Source organism: Erpetoichthys calabaricus, chromosome 12, assembly GCF_900747795.2.
Source record: "Erpetoichthys calabaricus chromosome 12, fErpCal1.3, whole genome shotgun sequence".
Classification (NCBI taxonomy): domain Eukaryota; kingdom Metazoa; phylum Chordata; class Cladistia; order Polypteriformes; family Polypteridae; genus Erpetoichthys; species Erpetoichthys calabaricus.
In genome coordinates, this window is record NC_041405.2 from 92,186,852 (window position 1) to 92,207,127 (window position 20,276).

The window sequence follows — 20,276 nt, forward strand, 5'->3', positions numbered from 1 at the left end:
AGGCCAGTACTAAAAGTGCCAGAGAGTTAGCCGAGTCTTGGCTATCAAATGAAAACGCCATCAACAGACACTTGAACATAAATCCAGCATATGCTAACTTAAGAAGAACATGTACATAATAAATAAACTATACAACCCCCCCCCCCCCCTTGATCGTACTGACTTAGTCACCTCCCCCCCCCCCTTAATGTGTTGCTATATATTTTTGGTTCTTGTAAGTCTAAGCATTATCCTCTGATGAAGACCCCTGGTAGGGGTTGAAAGCTCAGGAATAAAAACTACTTTATTATACGTGATTCATTTTTTTTCTCCCTTTGTGGATCTCCAGCTGCAAATATATATATATATACAGTGGTGTGAAAAACTATTTGCCCCCTTCCTAATTTCTTATTCTTTTGCATGTTTGTCACACAAAATGTTTCTGATCATCAAACACATTTAACCATTAGTCAAATATAACACAAGTAAACACAAAATGCAGTTTTTAAATGATGGTTTTTATTATTTAGGGAGAAAAAAAATCCAAACCTACATGGCCCTGTGTGAAAAAGTAATTGCCCCCTTGTTAAAAAATAACCTAACTGTGGTGTATCACACCTGAGTTCAATTTCCGTAGCCACCCCCAGGCCTGATTACTGCCACACCTGTTTCAATCAAGAAATCACTTAAATAGGAGCTGCCTGACACAGAGAAGTAGACCAAAAGCACCTCAAAAGCTAGACATCATGCCAAGATCCAAAGAAATTCAGGAACAAATGAGAACAGAAGTAATTGAGATCTATCAGTCTGGTAAAGGTTATAAAGCCATTTCTAAAGCTTTGGGACTCCAGCGAACCACAGTGAGAGCCATTATCCACAAATGGCAAAAACATGGAACAGTGGTGAACCTTCCCAGGAGTGGCCGGCCGACCAAAATTACCCCAAGAGCGCAGAGACGACTCATCCGAGAGGTCACAAAAGACCCAGGGACAACGTCTAAAGAACTGCAGGCCTCACTTGCCTCAATTAAGGTCAGTGTTCACGACTCCACCATAAGAAAGAGACTGGGCAAAAACGGCCTGCATGGCAGATTTCCAAGACGCAAACCACTGTTAAGCAAAAAGAACATTAGGGCTCGTCTCAATTTTGCTAAGAAACATCTCAATGATTGCCAAGACTTTTGGGAAAATACCTTGTGGACTGATGAGACAAAAGTTGAACTTTTTGGAAGGCAAATGTCCCGTTACATCTGGCGTAAAAGGAACACAGCATTTCAGAAAAAGAACATCATACCAACAGTAAAATATGGTGGTGGTAGTGTGATAGTCTGGGGTTGTTTTGCTGCTTCAGGACCTGGAAGGCTTGCTGTGATAGATGGAACCATGAATTCTACTGTCTACCAAAAAATCCTGAAGGAGAATGTCCGGCCATCTGTTCGTCAACTCAAGCTGAAGCGATCTTGGGTGCTGCAACAGGACAATGACCCAAAACACACCAGCAAATCCACCTCTGAATGGCTGAAGAAAAACAAAATGAAGACTTTGGAGTGGCCTAGTCAAAGTCCTGACCTGAATCCAATTGAGATGCTATGGCATGACCTTAAAAAGGCGGTTCATGCTAGAAAACCCTCAAATAAAGCTGAATTACAACAATTTTGCAAAGATGAGTGGGCCAAAATTCCTCCAGAGCGCTGTATAAGACTCATTGCAAGTTATCGCAAACGGTTGATTGCAGTTATTGCTGCTAAGGGTGGCCCAACCAGTTATTAGGTTCAGGGGGCAATTACTTTTTCACACAGGCCATGTAGGTTTGGATTTTTTTTTCTCCCTAAATAATAAAAACCACCATTTACAAACTGCATTTTGTGTTTACTTGTGTTATATTTGACTAATGGTTAAATGTGTTTGATGATCAGAAACATTTTGTGTGACAAACATGCAAAAGAATAAGAAATCAGGAAGGGGGCAAATAGTTTTTCACACCACTGTATATATATATATATATATATATATATATATTTATATAGTGGTAAAAAGCAGACAACACACTGAAAAAGGTTTGGGGATGGCCACCCCGTGAACTGCAAAATATGCAAAAATGCAAAAATAATGAAAACACATCTTTACAGGTGGAGTCAAAATGGAACTGGCTAACAGATTAACAACTGAGCTTAAATATGGTGGAAAAAAGGAAGAGGTGGAGTTGGGATGGCCAGTATAGGAACTGATGTGGCATTATGATGGATTATGGGAATATGGGTAATGACATCATCAGTGTTGGCTGGAAGTGACATCGACAGAAGGTGGACTGGTGGTGATGCCATCAAGAGGCTGGGTCTTTGAGTGAACTGCAGAGGAACACAGGAGAGAGGAGTGAGGGCACCAACCCTGCTGTGGCTGACGAATATTAGTATTTGAACCTGTAAAACTGTTCCCCACGTGCATGTGTATGACATGGCCCACCCTCAGGCTAGACCCATTGGGTTGGGTGGCTAGAACTAAGAGGTCATGAACCCGAGAAAGATCATCAGCATTGGCTTGGAGAGAGACTCAATGATAAACAACAGTAAACTTATAAGGCTGGAGGTCTAAAAACCAATGAGTGACCCATGGGTTAGACTCCTTGTGCGCTGCCATCCACTGTAGAGCAGGCATGATCAGCGACCAGGGCAAACTCACGGCCCAACAGGTAATACCTCAGTTGTGTTACTGCCTATTTGATTGCCAAGGCTCCCATTCCACCGCTGCATACCTGGTTTCCCAGTCCAGCAGTTTTTGGCTTAGGAACATTTGATACCGTCAATGCTTTGGCTCAACACAGCACCCTGTCCCTTGTACGAAGCGTCGGTCTGGAGGATAAAAGGCAGAGAAAAGTTAGGAGCAATTAAAATATGTGCTGATGTAAGGGCCTACTTTAACTCACAAAATGCAGCGTCTGCTTTACTATCCCATGTCACATCATTAGGGGCCCGTTTCTTTGTTAAATCCATTAAGATTGCCACTCTCCCTCCCCTGACTTGAATATCATCGAAAATCTATGGGATGATTTGAAGCAGGCTGTCTATGCTCGACAGCCATCAAATTTAACTGAACTGGAGAGATTTTGTGTGGAAGAATGGTCAAAAATACCTCCATCCAGAATCCAGACACTCATCAAAGGCTATAGGAGGCATCTAGAGGCTGTTATATTTGCAAAAGTAGGCTCAACTAAGTATTGATGTAATATCTCCATTGGGGTGCCCAAATTTATGCACCTGTCTAATTTTGTTCTTTTGCATATTGCATATTTTCTGTTAATCCAATAAACATAATGTCACTGCTGAAATACTACTGCTTCAATAAGGCATGTCATATATTAAAAGGAAGTTGCTACTTTGAAAGCTCAGCCAATGATAAACAAAAATCCAAAGAATTAAGAGGGGTTCCCAAACTTTTTCATATGACTGTAATTGGGGAACAGGAGGAGACATTGGATTCAGAGCAGTGGCTCACCCGATGCATTAAATAACAGCACACCCAGGGTAGGATTCCCACTCTGATACCAACAGGGCATAATGGGAGTTGTAGTTCCATTGAACAGCTCGGTTGGGTTCTGTGGGGTCTGCCAGAGGGAGTGTTTGGGATTAGTAATCCCTACTTTCTAAGACTTCCAATTGACTCGGAAGTGCTTCCATTGGGCTCTGCCCTAGCACCAAAGTACTCCCAGGTCAAACATAAAAGGATACGCTATGCCACATCGAGGCAAGTCTCAGCTAGGAATGGAGACAGGCAACACTCACGTGGGAGGAGTGGAGGAACAAGTGGAAGGGAGAGAAATAATTTTAATATGTAGTGTGCTATATCTATATTGGAAAATCTTACATTTGTACCTGAGGACTTGTATCTGGTCACTACTGTGTGTATATATATCTTTTTTTCAACCTACATATTGGTTTAGAAAATGATTTCATTTATTGTGGTAGGAGGTGACCTTCATACCAGTCCTTCTACACTCATAAAAATGACCAATTAGGCAAAAAAAATACAAAGATACAGTAGCATTTATTAACAAGATAACTTATAGGGCAGGAATACACAATAGGGATTAAATCAAACAAAACATAAATGTGCTGACATCCTGAGCATAATATCCTAGAGCCCCAATCTAGATGACTGGATTTATTCCCTACTTGCATCATGCAAGATCACAAAAAACCTTTCTAACTGTCCTTCTCTCTCTTTCTCTTTTCTAACCCTGATCCCTGGACCTCCTTCCATCTGAGTGTATGCCCACTCTACTCAAATCTGCACTCAGTTGGTAAGGTCTGAAAGGCAGCAGCAGAATGGCTGTCTGCTCAGTGAGAGCAGCAGCACAACACTCTACATGCCTTTCTGGCCCTGTGCACCCTGCAGCAGTCGGGAGGTGTTGCTCCTTTCTCAGCCTCACTCTCTCTCAAAGGCGAGGGTCAGTCTTCCCTTCCAGTAGGTGGGTTGCCTATCTCAAATGTCTCTCCTTCTCTCATTTACACTGGTGCCCCTACCTACTGGCATTCTGGCACTTGTGATATACTGTATACAGTTCCTTCTGCTCCTTAGCAGCCCCTGGTTTTCTCTCTGTAGAACCTCTCCTGCTGCCAGGGCCTTGCCCCTTAGACAACATCTTTCTAGCTTTCAGTACCCACAACAGACCAAAAGAACCTACAGTAGCACACATTGTAAATATTGCATACCTTCACTAGTAGGCGGCTAAAAAGGATATATTTCTTTTTCTTAAAATTTGTGCCTGCTGTGAACTATAATGTTGTGATAATCTACTCCGGTTTTTTAGAAGCCACGTGGATCCTGGTCAAGGTGAGCTGAATTGCTTCAAAATTCCAATTGTATTTCTCTTTCTTGTTTTTGTAGAAAGAACCTGGCAGGAGCGAGTGGCTGAAATTCGAAATCAGATGCAGGAAAACATACATAAACCAACTTCTGTGCTCCTCTCTGCATTGGATGAAACTGCCTGTAAGACCCTAAACTTGTCCTTTTAATAGTTGCTCTGCTTGCCATTCAAACTGGATGATGGTGTATCGTAACAGCAAATAAGCAGGTTATTACATTTAAAGACAGCACAGTCCTCACCATTTGCTTGTGGCCTGCATCTTGTTGGTGACCCACAGTATGGCGATGCTACCCAAATAGCCTTTTGCTTGTGTTTTCCATATGTGAATGCAAGAAAGAATTTTGATTATTCTTTGTCAATTTTGTATTTCAAATGCAGAATACAAACAACTTAAAAACATATAATAAGAATACCTTTTTGATGTAATGTTTTGTTTGTTTTGATTTGGTTGTGCTTTTATGTTTTGCTAAATAGTACAACAGGGCTATTCAACCAGTAACACAAAATGCCTGAATGATATTCCTCAGTATAAAGTACATACAAATAACTGAAAATGAAAGCTTGTGACTATAAACCACAACCATTTTTTCCTTCTCTGTCCACCTATAACATCATCATAAGCTTATGTTTAAATCTAAAAGCAACACCAAAAAAGCAAAAACATAGCATTTCCCCATCAGCTTATTGTATGAGACTTTCTGATTCCTATCAGTAAGGAAAATTTCCCCAGTTGTTAAAAATAAAAACTAGTATTAAAGGAGTCTTCTTTCATTCTGTTTCTCTTATGCACCCTCTCTGGCTCATCTTCCTTCCATTAGTGACTCCTTCGACCAACTCACCTCTCAACTGATAGGACTCTTGTCTGAAGGGGCTTTAAACCTCCTCCAGGGTTTACTTCCAGCTAAGGTTAGAATTACTTCAGAGATCAGTGATAGGGTTTCTAACATCTATAAAGTCTTGGAAACAACAAAGTCACAATGCCCTCCGGCTTCCCCAAGACCACTGTACCCCCAAGTTGTCCACAGTATCTACATGGACAAGGTATTCTAGGCAATCCCTGGACTGCTTTACATAAAACCAGTAATACAGATCCATGTAGGTCTTTCTGGGACCATGTGCTGTGACTTGATGATCTTGTACCAGCCGTAATGTTTAACAGCCCTTTTCTCTGGCTTGGAGATCAAGTGCTGCCTTCAGCCAACCCTGCATGGCTTTGACACTGTCAATGACATTAAACATCGCTAGTATCTGCTGTCTCTGGCATTTTGTGTACCCATCTCTCTCTCTCTCTCTCTCTCTCTCTCTCTCTCTCTCTCTCTCTCTCTCTCTCTCTCTTTCTTTTTCTCTCTTTCTTCTGCTCCCTCTTTTTCCCCTTCCAGAGAAACTTCTGGTAATGCTCTTAATTTGGTAGGGACAGGTTTATGCTGTCCTTGCTTACCTTTGTCTGTGTTATTTCTGTCCCATGACACTTTTCCTTCAACCAGGTGACATGACATATTTTGTTTAATATCACTAACAGTTCATTTTCAAATTTGCTGACTGCCTTTGCGTATTTACCATTTTGTAATACTGACAATCCATCGATAAGCCAACCTACAGCATACTGCAGGCCTTTGTTACACCAAAGCAGTTTGCAAAGAGAAGGGCTTCTGCTTCACAACAATTTACTGAAATGCATAGAGGGAATCTACTTTAGCAAGTCTTCAAGACTTTAGGGAACACAGTTTTCTCTTGTATGACGTTATATAGTAACTCAAATCATTCCTTTTTGAGGCCCTATATGCGGTATCTATTTTAGGAAAATTGAGAAAAATGACTTTTTAGTTGTGGCTAAATGCAAAGGAACATGCAAAAAATATAATGGTTGAAAAGTTTATTGAAAGGTATATCTCATGCTCAATAATCCAGGTAAGGAAATTCTAGAAAGTTGATTCAGTTCATCTGAACAATGAGTGATGTAACGTATCTCCCTGGAAAAGAACTATGTCCAGATAAACTGAATCAACTTTCTAGTATTGAAAGGTATAATTTTCAAAAATCAATATGAAAATTTCATTTTTCAGAAAAAGCAAACCTCTGAAATTTTAGTTATTTCACAAATTGCTACATATCCTCATCAGAATTTAAGACAAATTAGAAATTTAAAGAATAAAAGAAAATAAATTAAACTAAACTAAAATAAAAAAAATAAAGATCGCAATAAAAAGACTAAAGAGGGCGTCCTTTAAACACAAGCACAGGGTAACTGGAAAGCAAATGGTTAGCAGGAGGCACAGACAAGAATGAATGTCACGGAGACTTTGTAATGCACTTCCACAAAAAGACCATGAGGACGCTTGTCAAGTGCTGTCTAGGCAATACTACTAGTTTTTAATGGAGGTGCCTTTTATTCTGCTCACAAAACATCGACAGCACAAGAATTAGCAAATATGTTTATGAACTGAATCATTTGTTTATATACATTTTCAAAACTACCGTATTGTTTCCAATAGAGGTGCACAGTTTGTCTGTAGTTTTGGGCATTCAGTCTGCTCTAAATTGGAAACCTGACTTCAGATTATTACCCTGAGTATAATTTCCCAGACCCCTGTGACCCTGTAGTTAGTATATAGCGGGTTGGATAATGGATGAATGGAATAATTTCCAGACAGAACATGTAAATTAAAATCAATAAAAATATCTGTACTGTAGTGTGGACTTTAAAGGTTTACAGGAAATTGAATTTACCGTGATACTAAGAGTTTCACTTTGCAAAAAAATTAGCAAAATAAATATTGTTTCACAACCATCGAAATTCATTCCATTAGTCCATATATGTTCTTATCTGTAATGTTTATCTCCATGTCCTAAAGCATGGAAGAATGTGTTCTGGTGCAAAACATGGAAAGGGGCAGCACAGCTACAGTCTTCGCTGCTAAAATCCCTTTGTTGGGATTGCTGAGCACCCCCAGATTTCAGGGCTGTGAACAGTGAGTGTACATCGTGTTATGTGTGACTCCAAATGAGCGGAATGGAAGAACTGATGGAATACAAGGGCAGCACTGGAGGGAGGCAGAGGAAGGAGAAAGATGTTAATAGCATTCTACCACAATAAATCTACTCTCTATACAGTATATAAAATCCTAAGCCTAAAAGTGCAACGATTTTGTGCAACAATTTTATGTGACGTTTTTATGCCACGTTATTTGTCATGCTTTAAATCGGGCTTATTTTAAAACCTACGTATATATGTTTGGTGTCATTCTTTTCAGAATTTTTCGATTTTAGTTAGCTGAAGGTCGAGTTACGATGACCCACTGCATACCACTTTAGTTTTCACATGATTTTTCCTGTCATTTTTTAAAAAAAGTTTTTTAATATATAAGAATGTCAGTTAAAAAAATTGGTTCATTTATTTAGTCTCTTATAAATACTCATCGAGCATAGTGGACCTCAGTTTAATGGGAATACTCCAATCGGTAAGAGACTAAATATTAAATTCTCATTTCATGATTTTTACTCCGTTACATAATAATACATTTTTCTTTTACATATTTATAGAATTTTGTGATTTTGAGTCCAATAAATTATAATTTTTCTTTTGTACATTTGCAGATTTTACTAATATTCTGGCCACAATTGGGGGTTGGGCACCAGGGGGGCTTGCCCACCTAGTAAATAAATAAATAAATACATAAATAAATCTTCTTCTTCTTCTTTCGGCTGCCCCCGTTAGGGGTTGCCACAGCGGGTCATCTTTTTCTATATCTTTCTGTCCTCTGCATCTTGTTCTGTTACACCCATCACCTGCATGTCCTCTCTCACCACATCTATAAACCTTCGCTCAGGCCTTCCTCTTTTCCTCTTCCCTGGCAGCTCTATCCTTAGCATCCTTCTCCCAATATACCCAGAATCTCTCCTCTGCACATGTCCAAACCAACGCAATCTCGCCTCTCTGACTTTGTCTCCCAACCGTCCAACTTGAGCTGATCCTCTAATGTACTCATTTCTAATCCTATCCATCCTCGTCACACCCAGTGCAAATCTTAGCATCTTTAACTCTGCTACCTCCAGCTCTGTCTCCTACTTTCTGGTTAGTGCCACCATCTCCAACCCATATAATATAGCTGGTCTCACTACCGTCCTGTAGACCTTCCCTTTCACTCTGTCACAAATTACTCCTGACACTCTTCTCCATCCATTTCACCTGCCTGCACTCTCTTTTTCACCTCTCTTCCACAATCCCCATTTCTCTGTACTGTTGATCCCAGGTATTCAAACTCATCCACCTTCACCAACTCCACTCCCTGCATCCTCACCATTCCACTGACCTCCCACTCATTTACACACGTGTATTCTGTCTTATTCCTACTGACCTTCATTCCTCTCCTCTCTAGAGCATATCTCCACCTCTCCAGGGTCTCCTCAACCTGCTCCCTACTATCGCTACAGATCACAATGTCATCAGAAAACATCATAGTCCACGGTGACTCCTATCTAATTTCGTCTGTCAACCTGTCTATCACCATTGCAAATAAGAAAGGGCTCAGAGCTGATCCCGGATGTAATCCCACCTCCACGTTGAATGCATCCTTCGATCCTACTGCAGACCTCACCACTGTCACACTTCCCTCGTACATATCCTGTACAACTCTTACGTACTTCTCTGCCAATCCCGACTTCCTCATACAATACCACAGCTCCTCTCGAGGCACCCTGTCATATGCTTTCTCCAGGTCCACAAAGACGCAATGCAACTCCTTCTGGCCTTCTCTAAACTTCTCATCAACATCCTTAGAGCAAACATTGCATCTGTGGTGCTCTTTCTTGCCATGAAACCATACTGCTGCTCACTAATCATCACCTCACTTCTTAACCTAGCTTCCACTACTCTTTTCCATAACTTCATGCTGTGGCTCATCAATTTTATTCCCCTGTAGTTACTACAGTCCTGCACATCCCCCTTATTCTTAAATATCGACACCAGTACACTTCTTCTCCACTCCTCAGGCATCCTCTCACTTTCTACGATTCCATTAAACAATCTGGTTAAAAACTCCACTGCCATCTCTCCTAAACACCTCCATGCTTCCATAGGTATGTCATCTGGACCAACGGCCTTTCCATTTTTCATCCTTTTCATAGCTGTCCTTACTTCCTCCTTGCTAATCCATTGCACTTCCTGATTCACTATCTCCACATCATCCACCCTCTTCTCTCTCGTTCTCTTCATTCATCAGCCTCTCAAAGTACTCTTTCCATCTGCTCAACACACTCTCCTTGCTTGTGTTTATGTTTCCATCTTTATCCTTTATCACCCTAACCTGCTGCACATCTTTCCTAGCTCGGTCCCTCTGTCTAGCCAATCGGTACAGGTCCTTTCCTCCCTCCTTAGTGTCCAACCTCTCATACAACTCATCGTACGCCTTTTCTTTAGCCTTCGTCACCTCTCTCTTCATCTTGCGCTTTATCTCCTTGTACTCTTGTCTATTTTCTGCATCTCTCTGACTATCCCACTTCTTCTTTGCCATCCTCTTCCTCTGTATACTCTCCTGTATTTCCTCATTCCACCACCAGGTTTCCTTTTTCTCCTTCCTCTTCTCAGATGTCACGCCAAGCACCCTTCTTGCTGTCACCCTTACTACATCTGCTGTAGTTTCCCAGCTGTCTGGTAACTCTTCACTGTCATCCAGTGCCTGTCTCACCTCTTCCCTAAACTCAACCTTGCAGTCTTCCTCTTTCAACTCCCACCATTTGATCCTTTGCTCTGCCCTCACTCTCTTCCTCTTCTTGATCTCCAATGTCATCCTACAGACCACCATCCTATGCTGCTTAACTACACTTTCCCCTGCCACCACTTTGCAGTCTTCAATCTACTTCAAATTGACTCTTCTGCATAGGATGTAATTTATCTGTGTGCATCTTCCTCCACTCTTGTACGTAAACCTATGTTCCTCCCTCTTCTTAAAATATGTATTCACCCTCTAAATAAATAAATACAACCTCATTTTAGTCAGTTTCTCATTTCACAATTGAGAAACTACATGGAAAAGAAAATTAAAAGGCAGTTTCATAAATCTATATGGAAAACAAAACAGCTATTTTGCTCATCACTATGTTTCAGTGTATAGGACTATAGTATTTCAGCATACAGTGTATGCATTTCAGTATGTAGCATATACAGTATAAAGTTAAAAATTAATGAAGTATTAAATGACACCTTATGCTAAAAGGACCATTAAACAACAGTTAGGAATAAACAGATAAATAACTAAATGATAAATAAAAGTAAATGTAGTACTCAGCTTATGTAACCAAGGGTGAAACCCCACAATGTCAAGTTGGATGTCCTGTGCATATCAATTATCTGAAACTAACAAAAAAAGTGATGTTTATTACAAAAAAAAACATACATTTTGAATTCACTGAACAGTAAAATAGGCCATGTTTTTTGTAAAATCCTCAGTCAGCACTCTTTGTATGCAGTACCTATGATTCGGAATGTCTGAATGTGGTATTCATCAGATTTTGCAACCCCGTAATTAAGTCTGCTTAAAGGAAGTAAAATGAAAAAGTTCCTTTTATCAGTCTGTCAGTTTCTTAGATCATTTATATGAATACAGCATAACGTGTTGACTGCAGCCAACCCCAGCAACACTGAGAATATGACAGGAGCCAACCTTGAATGAGATCCCATTACGGTTGAGGATCAGTCATTATCATAGGCCCTACTCTTGTACACAAACACAGTAACTCACACAGGGTCAGTTTAGTGTCACCAAATATTGTGACACACATACCACTTTTGGATGTAGGAGGAAAATGGCAGCACAAGTTCTTGAATGATTTGGGATACTGCCAGATTATTAAAGGATAAAGTTAACATTAAACACTGTAAATACCTATTTTTTCAGGGTTGTTTAACCTGAGAGGAGATGACATTCCCTATAACCCTTTCTTCTACTCCTACACTCTACTGAGCAAAAATGAAATCTGGTGAGTAGCGGAGTGTGAGTATTATTGACATTGTTGTGTAATGATTTATGGAAGGAAAAATTAAGCCATAACAGTAAAGAGTTCTTTAAGCAGCTAAAGTAAAAAAATATTGAAATGAAAATGAATATGACGGACTCTCATTCGTCGGAAGGAATTCAACCAAAGTGTAATGTAGGGCTGCCATTGTCACTTCCCATTAGTATCCCCCTAATGTTATGACTGACTAAAGAAAGTTTTAGCTCTACACACAGTAGTGTCACTTCATGTGACTCCTGTTATTTTATTTGTGTGAATGTCAACACCTGTGTGTCACATTTGCTGGCATAGTAAGGCAGAGAGAGACAGAAAGAGAACCTGCTGCTACATAGGAGGCACCCCCAGTTAAAAAGTTCACTCAGCCACTGGACCAAAGGAAGTTCTCCTTTATATACTGTCTGAGAAGGCTGAGAAGGATGCTCAGTATTACAAAGGCCCTGAGTCTGAGTCCCACTACTGCTGTCTTAGGGAGAACAAGCTGCTCAGGTGTCACAAATGTTTCAGCAAAGAAAAATGTTGTAGTGACCTGGATTCACTCCAGAGAGTGAAATAATAATGAAGAAAAGAAAAAGAGTCTGGTGTTACATAACTAGTACCTCTTACAGTCAGAAGCTGTGATCAGCCACTGTTATGAAAATTTGGTCTTCTTTGGCTCCTGTGGCTGAATGGGTTGCTCTGTAATCCCGAGCTGGTATCCCTCTTCTAGTGGCTCAAGGCAGATGAGCAGCTGAGAGGAAGGCATCACTCTGATCGAATGATCCAATTGATTGGTCACACATGTAGAAGAAGAACTAGAGAACTGATGTTACACCTTCATTTTTCTTTGTGATTGAATTAATAGCAGGAGTGAGAGTGAAGCCCCAGTTTGTGGGGATTTCTCAATGGAACATTCTAAATGCATATACGATAAATTGACCAGTTTGCCACAGTCTCACCATCCGTCCATCCATTCATTTTCTGAGCTTGCTTCTCCATTATAGGGTCGTGGGGAAATGAACATTTTCCAGAAACAACAGGTGCAAGGCAAGAATAAGCCCTGAATTGGGCTCCAAAAAAAAAAATGAGCATGTTAGCCATTTTATCCACAGGTTACACACCCGTACTATGAGATCAACAACATTTTAGAATCATAGCAAAACAGGGGTGCGATTATTCACATAAACTTTGCAACAATTATGTTTTTGGGACCCCAACATAGGTCATTTTTTTGCTACAGCACTCAACCCATACCACAGTGATGATACCAGCACACCCAGTACATAAAGCAAATCTACAGTGATCACTTGAGTGTGCTTTATTTTGCAATTGGCCAGGGTGCCATGCAGTGGGTGACACCTCAGCACTACACCAGTTCTGAGCCCCAACAGGCCTGACCCTATTGGCTTTCTGACAGTTTTCACTCTTCCGAGGATGGGGCTCCTGAGGGCTTTCCCCCATCCTCTTCATAATGCAAGCAGCCTACCAATGGGTGGCTACAGCAGAACTACTCCCGTGGAGAGCAGAAAGGAGTTCTGTCTGTGATCTCAAAGCTGCGTGATGTTTTTTACTGTGGCTGGAGAGCCAATCCTGTCACCAACCACCCCATGATTTCACTGAAAGTTGGAGGACTGCTTGCAGGGCCAGATGTAGTTTAACATCATACCCAGGACATAAAAACCATGATCCAAGCTTTTAATGACCTCTTAGGCACAGCCATCAGCAGTGTGTCTGTCTGCAGAGAGAGAGTCGACCTTGTCAAGAGGTTTACTTACCTTGGCAGTGACATTCATGTCTCTGGTGACTCTTCCTATGAGGTCTGTAGACGGATTGGGAGAGCATGGGGGGTCATGAGGTCACTGGAAAGGGGTGTGTGGCGCTCCTGCTATCTATGCAAAAGGGCAAAGGTCCAAATCTTCAGAGTCCTGGTGTTTCCTGTATTGGTATGTGGTTGTGAGACATGGATACTATCTAGTGACCTGAGATGAAGACTGGACTCCTTCGCTGCTGTGTCTCTTCAAAGAATCCTTGGGTATCGCTGGTTTGACTTTGTGTCGAATAAGTGGTTCCTCACAGAATGCCGAATAAGGCACATTACCTGCATTGTGAGGGAGCATCAGTTACGGCACTATGGTCATGTCACACGATTCCCCAAGATTGATCCGGCTCACAGGATCCTCATTGTTGAGGACCCAAGTGGCTGAACCAGGTCAAGGAGACGACCCCATAATACCTAGCTGCAGTAGATAGATGGTCATTTCCGGAGGGTGGGACTGGACCACGTGTCTTCCTGGGGGTTTGCCAACCAGGATTCCAAGCTATTTTGCCATGTGGTGGGTGTGGCAATGCACTGTTACATTGCATGCTTCCCAATCTGACTTGACCTGACCTGAATCTGCACATAGCTCTGCCACTGAACATTCCACTACTGTGGTTACATACAGTATCTGGCCTTGCCTGTTCCAATGTTTTTCCTCCAAAGTGGGGTCGGAATGTACTCTTTCCTGTTTTGTTATTTCATGGCAATGTCTTTTCCCTTACTGATTGCTTCCCACACTGATATAACATTACAGGGTAATTGATTTGAGATACAGTCCTGGCCTCAATCCATCCCTAAGTGGAACCAAATGCTGCATATGAAGCCTGTTATTGGGCCAAAAATCCCTTCATGTCAAGGTTTAAAGAACCTTAAGCAATAGCAGCAGCAGCAGTTCAGGCGTGCTGAAAAGCCATGGCTGCTCTGAGGCATTTGTAGTTTTGTACTGCCATGTAGTTCATTCAAAATGTGCTATATCACTTTCACGGTGGGACTGAATTCCTGGATACCAACAATATGACTTTACTGTCATCACAACAAAAACTGTTATCTGTGCAGCCCTGTCCTCACAGACACATTATTATATAAAAAAGGATGAAGATATACTGGAGTATGTTCAATGTTTCTGTTTTTCCACTCACTATAAAGTAATTTTTATTCCATTGAATTTGTTTTCAATGATGAAATGGCAGCACATGTTCTAACTCACATAGTCATCCATGGCTTTGCTACACCCATTTTGTTCAATTTACAGTGGCAGGGAAATTAAGAATATCCCAGCAGCACCCAGCAAAGCAAAGCGAGAACCAACCCAGAAAAGGGTGTCAGTCCATTGCCAGGTTTGCTCCATCATTCACTCATACCTGGTTATCTTACAGTCTGCGCATAAAACAGTTTTAACACTGTAATCCACCATTTTAATTGCCACTGCTCGATGTCTAAACAATGACAATGTTGTGTCATGGAACAAGAGAGCTTGCAGACTACAAAATAGCAGTAAGTGAGCTGAGCACAGGGTCAGAGTAGGCATTTATTGAAAAATTATACAGAAGAATTAAATTATGAATTCAATCAATTCATTCATTTAGATTTACAATAAAGAGCATTATGTGTGGTATTGTGCATTTGCTTTCAGGTGGTATTCTAATAGAGTTTGCTTGAACAGAACTGTAACATTTCTAGGTAAACCATTCTACCGTAGCCATGAACCTGCAGAGCACCATATGATGCAGCATCACTGAGCTTGTCTTCCATTGCCAGGTTGTTTGTGGATCCCAGTCGAATTACCGACAACATCAAGACATACTTGAATGCATTCTGCAATAATTCTGACTGTGTGCAGATACTGGACTACCATTCTGTCCGTTCCCATGTGGAAACATATTGCAAAGGTGACGTCAAGGTGTGGATTGGAACAGCATTCACAAACTATGGGATTTATGAAGTTATTCCCCAGGTAAAATGCAGAGCCACTCTCCTAACTGAGGTTTTGTATGTTGGGTCTGTGGCAAGACAAAAGAGTTATTACTTTTCCAAACGTCTAGTTAAAAAGAAGGCAAACCAAAATGTTCTGATTGTGTGCATTCCTTCTTTTGTGTGAAACATGCAATCCAAGTGTACAGGGAAGAAAGACATTTGTTTTATGCTGCTGTAATTAGTCATTTTAGTTTCCATAAGATAAATGTCTTTGCTCCAAGTGCTATCAGGATCTGCTGTCTGTTACTGTAATAGAAATGGTAGGTTTGGAAACGTAATCCTTAGGATCTTACAGATGTTTAGTATAAAATTTTACTACTTTTATAGAATGTCCAATTATTATTATTTTTGTATTTGTTGCAGCAGCTCATATCTATGCCTCACATCTCCTCAGACGTGGGTTCTTTTCTTGACCTGGGCAGTGTTTGTGTGGAATATCCCTGTGTCTGTGTGTTTTTTTTCTCCAGATATTTTGCCTTTTTTCCTACATGCATGCAAGACTAATTGTTGTTTCTAAAAATTTGTGAGTGAAGGCATGTATAAGATTGACTATGTCCTGTGAGGTTAGATGTCCTGTCCAAGGAAGACTCCCATTTGAAAGTGTTTGGCTCCCTACAACCATGTGCTGCACTTTTTCCATCTTCTCAGATAAAGGAGCACTGGAATCATTGGGTAGAGGGGTCCTTTCATCAGATTGACCAGCCCACCACTGACTGAGCTGTAAAATGGCCAGTAGGAAGGAGGCAGCTTGTTGGCTGAGGTCTCCAGGATTCTGATTGTGTCTGGCTTGTCGCTGCCTCCTTTTGTACAATCTGGCTATGGTCCTGCAATTAGCTGATGGACAGATATCGTTGTTTATCATTTATGTTAATTAGTTTCTAGTTTGTTTTTGATGTATTTGAACAAATCTGTATCCTTTAACATGATAGTTCTATATTTAGTGAGTGCTATAATTTACATTTTGCCATGAGAGTTGTTGAGGCACTCTGTGCCTGCACTTGGTGAGGAGTGCTGTGCAACAACAAACTCGTTTGTACTGTTGTGTTTCTGAGGTGGCCGTCCAGCTCTGTAGAGCAGATTACTTGTGTTCTGTTTTGTGTGTTGTACTTATCCCATTTTTTGACACCCATTTTCATACTCAACCTACCTGGAAGGGGGTCTCTCTCTGAATATTCATGAAGAGAGGCTCTGGTTGATCCTGATTAAGAGACATCAACTCCCAAGGCGCCGAATGTGGAAACATGGAAAGAATATGCTTGTTTGAATGGTATTTATTGTGGACATTTGTTAAATATAATAAAAACTGCACACGTATTAGAAGCATGTGTATAGTATAAACAAAAAGAAATTGTTTTAAGTGCCTCATGTTGTGAGTGTGTGAGTGTGTGTGTGTATCTGGCTCAAAATGATTACCACAATTGTACAGTCTAGCAATATGTTCAGCAATCTTTGAAGACAGAATGGATTTTTCAGCAATGCTTTAAACAATTCAAATGTTTACTTCTCTGTTCCACAATATAAGTATTTCACTATTTAACATCTGAATAGATTTAATCAAAATGCTTCACAAAAGCATAGCTCTTGTAGACATTCAGTCTTCCATACACAACATTTTACATTCACCTGTTCAATTTAAGACCAAGGCTTCAATCTACAAATCAAAAGCTCTGGAAAAGTCGAGCAGTCCTTGCATTTCCTTTGTTCATTTACTTTGAACAAAAGATGCAAAGTAGACAATTTTTCAAAGTAAAATCAGGCTAAGAATGTGATGGCTGCCAAAAAGGCTGCTGGGAAAATCCTTTTAAGTGTTTCTTTTTTTCCAATTAAATAGGAAAAACTGGTTCTGAGTGAATACTCTCCAGTGCTCATCACCAAGTCCGTAAAGGATGAAACTGAACAGAGAATCCTAAAGGAGGCCCATGTAAGAATTTTTATATTATTATTAGTAGTAGTATGGAGGGTGGCACTGTGCAGGGTGGGGTCAGTATGACAATGTGTAAACCCATTACAAAAGATACCTAATGTTGGAGTGTCTGCTTCAGGGTATGGCTCTCTATGTGTCACGGTTTTCTGTTTGATAAGATGGACGACTTCAGTGCTTTGGATGTTCTGCCTTTTGCTTCTAAGTATTTACCATGGAAATATACCAAAGATTTCTTATTTGGAAAAATGTACTTAAGTGGTACATCCACATTTTTGGGGCTTATCATTGTTCAGTGTGTGAGAATATGTACTGTATGTTTGCATTCATTTATGAATCTCGAGCAAGACTTTAATCATAACACTCAACACATCGTGAAACTGCATCTTTTACTTTTTTCAAATTGATAAGATTTAAAAATAACAGAAGTATTTGTATCTAAAAATAACAGAAGTATTTGTATCTGTAAGATATCTAACATTAGCTCAGAAGAGTGGAACATGCTTGCCTAAAGGCTCTCAAAAACAAAGCAGTTCTTTACATTTTTTCATAGTTATAATGTGTTTCTCATCTCCCTGCCCCAAAGGTGAGAGATGCCGTGGCCGTCATTCAGCTTCTGGTCTGGCTAGAGGAGAATGTCCCAAAGGGCACAGTTGATGAAATAATGGCTGCTGAGTATGTGGATAAGATGCGTAGGTGAGGCCCAAACTCATCCATTTTGTCTCACCAAGCCTTCATTGATAAATCATGTTTTTTGTAACCTCTTCCTCGTTTATCTGTTTGCTAATCTGCAGTCATCAACCACATGCAAAGGGGTCAAGCTTTGCGACCATTTCTGCCAGTGGCCCAAATGCTGCATTGGCTCATTACAGGTAATTTTCAGAATTTTTAAATGACTTGTTACATCCCCTTCTTTCCTGTAGTTGTCATCAATCAATGTCAAGATTCTGTATATAAGTATATACATAGCAGTACCATTAGTGTTAACGTAATTTTGACTCACCCTGTATGTATATATATATATATATATATATTTGTAGGAGATTCACAAAGGTAGAAAATGAGTCATGTATATTAAAATAGTTTTTAATTCCTAAGTTTTCAACAACTTACCAGCTTTAGACATAGCCTCTAACTTGGTCCCTCACTGCACTTACCACACCCTACCTTATCATTGTGGCATGTCAGAAAGTATAACACGCGTCCATCCTCTCCAGATCTGAGATGAAGGCAGCGCACAAACCAGCAAACACTTTATGGACTGTCCTTTTCAATGCTAAAAGCAAAAAGCCAACCAAGGAGATAAGAAACACAGTTTACGGAATTCCATGCAATGCATGCCCATTGGTATATGTGGGACAAACATCTAAAACACTCTCAACATGTATACAGGAACATCTCAATGCCGTCAGAAGGAAATACCCATGGTTTCTGATTTACACACATACACATGTTTAACGGGCACTGTGCAAGTAAAATTCAGGGCCAATACTAAGAGTCTCTTGGCTCTCTAATGAAAACACCCCACCTCTGCCCTTCACCAGCTGTATGTTGCCTTTGATTCCTGTATGTCTAATCATTTTCCTCTGATGATGACACCTAATAGGTTGTTGAAAGCTTAGGAATAAAAAACTATTTGAAGATATGTGACTCATTTTCTCCCTTTGTGGATCTCTAGCTATATATATATATATATATACATTTTTTTGTTTTTTTTCTTAGTGCAGCACAGTAATGTTGAGTCATGTGCTGGTGCCTCAGAAACATTCTCAATTTGCATTCTGGTCATCTGGCCTCTATGTCCATTCACTATTCAAGAGTGTATGTAGATGTGGTCCACTCCTACAAGTACATTAATGACAGGTTGGACTGGTCTCAGAACATAGAGGTACTTCACAAGAATGGGCAGAGCAAGCTCTTTTAGGAGACTGTGTTTCTTTAATGTGGGAAGTGACATCCTTCACATATTCTACAACTCTGTGATGGCCAGTGCCATTTTCTACACTGTGGTGTGCTGGGCTGGTAATATCACTTTAAGAGAGACCAACCGAATTAACAACCTAATTAAGTGGGCAGGCTCAATTATGGGATGCACTCTGGACCTCCTGGAGGTAGTAGTGAAGGAGAGAATGAAAACAAAACTGAGTGCCATTATGAACAATGCTGTATATTTTTTAATTTGTAGCCTCTTCCCAAGTGATTTACAGTTTGCAACCAGTGGAGCAGTAGAATAACTTTCTAAGTAACTAAAACTACACAAGTCTCAAAGCAAGCTTTACATTTCCATCAATCTCGGAATCACTCCTTGCTGTGGGAGATACTCACCTCTCGTGATTTTGTAAAATGTCACACTAATGACACAATGATATTGAAGGAGAAAAGGGAGCAGGCTCATCCATTTTAATTGTCAATGCCTGGTTTACCTTACTTAGCATAAACCATAAAAAAGTGAAGGAAAGAATAGGACATTGAGTATAATAAGACTCACCCATTATTCTTGGCATGTTCTCATGTCACTAGTTGTGGTGCACCCTTGAAAACATTGAATGGAAAAGGGAAAAAACTCCACATCTCACATCTCTAATCCTAACACTGCAGGCTGATCACAAGCTACAAAACTGCTCTAGGATTAGATAGATAGATAGATAGATAGATAGATAGATAGATAGATAGATAGATAGATAGATAGATAGATAGATAGATAGATAGATAGATAGATAGATAGATAGATAG

General features: G+C 40.3%; 1 protein-coding gene across 1 annotated transcript in view; it reads left to right on the forward strand.

The window, feature by feature from the left end:
- xpnpep2 (X-prolyl aminopeptidase (aminopeptidase P) 2, membrane-bound) overlaps positions 1–20,276 on the forward strand; it is a 93,293-nt gene that overhangs the window by 57,470 nt on the left and 15,547 nt on the right. Inside the window, exons 8-13 of the mRNA XM_028815885.2 lie at positions 4,863–4,964; positions 11,736–11,817; positions 15,407–15,602; positions 17,454–17,543; positions 18,130–18,239; positions 18,338–18,415. Of these exons, the coding sequence (XP_028671718.1) occupies positions 4,863–4,964; positions 11,736–11,817; positions 15,407–15,602; positions 17,454–17,543; positions 18,130–18,239; positions 18,338–18,415 (658 nt within the window). The remainder of the gene's footprint in view (positions 1–4,862; positions 4,965–11,735; positions 11,818–15,406; positions 15,603–17,453; positions 17,544–18,129; positions 18,240–18,337; positions 18,416–20,276) is intronic.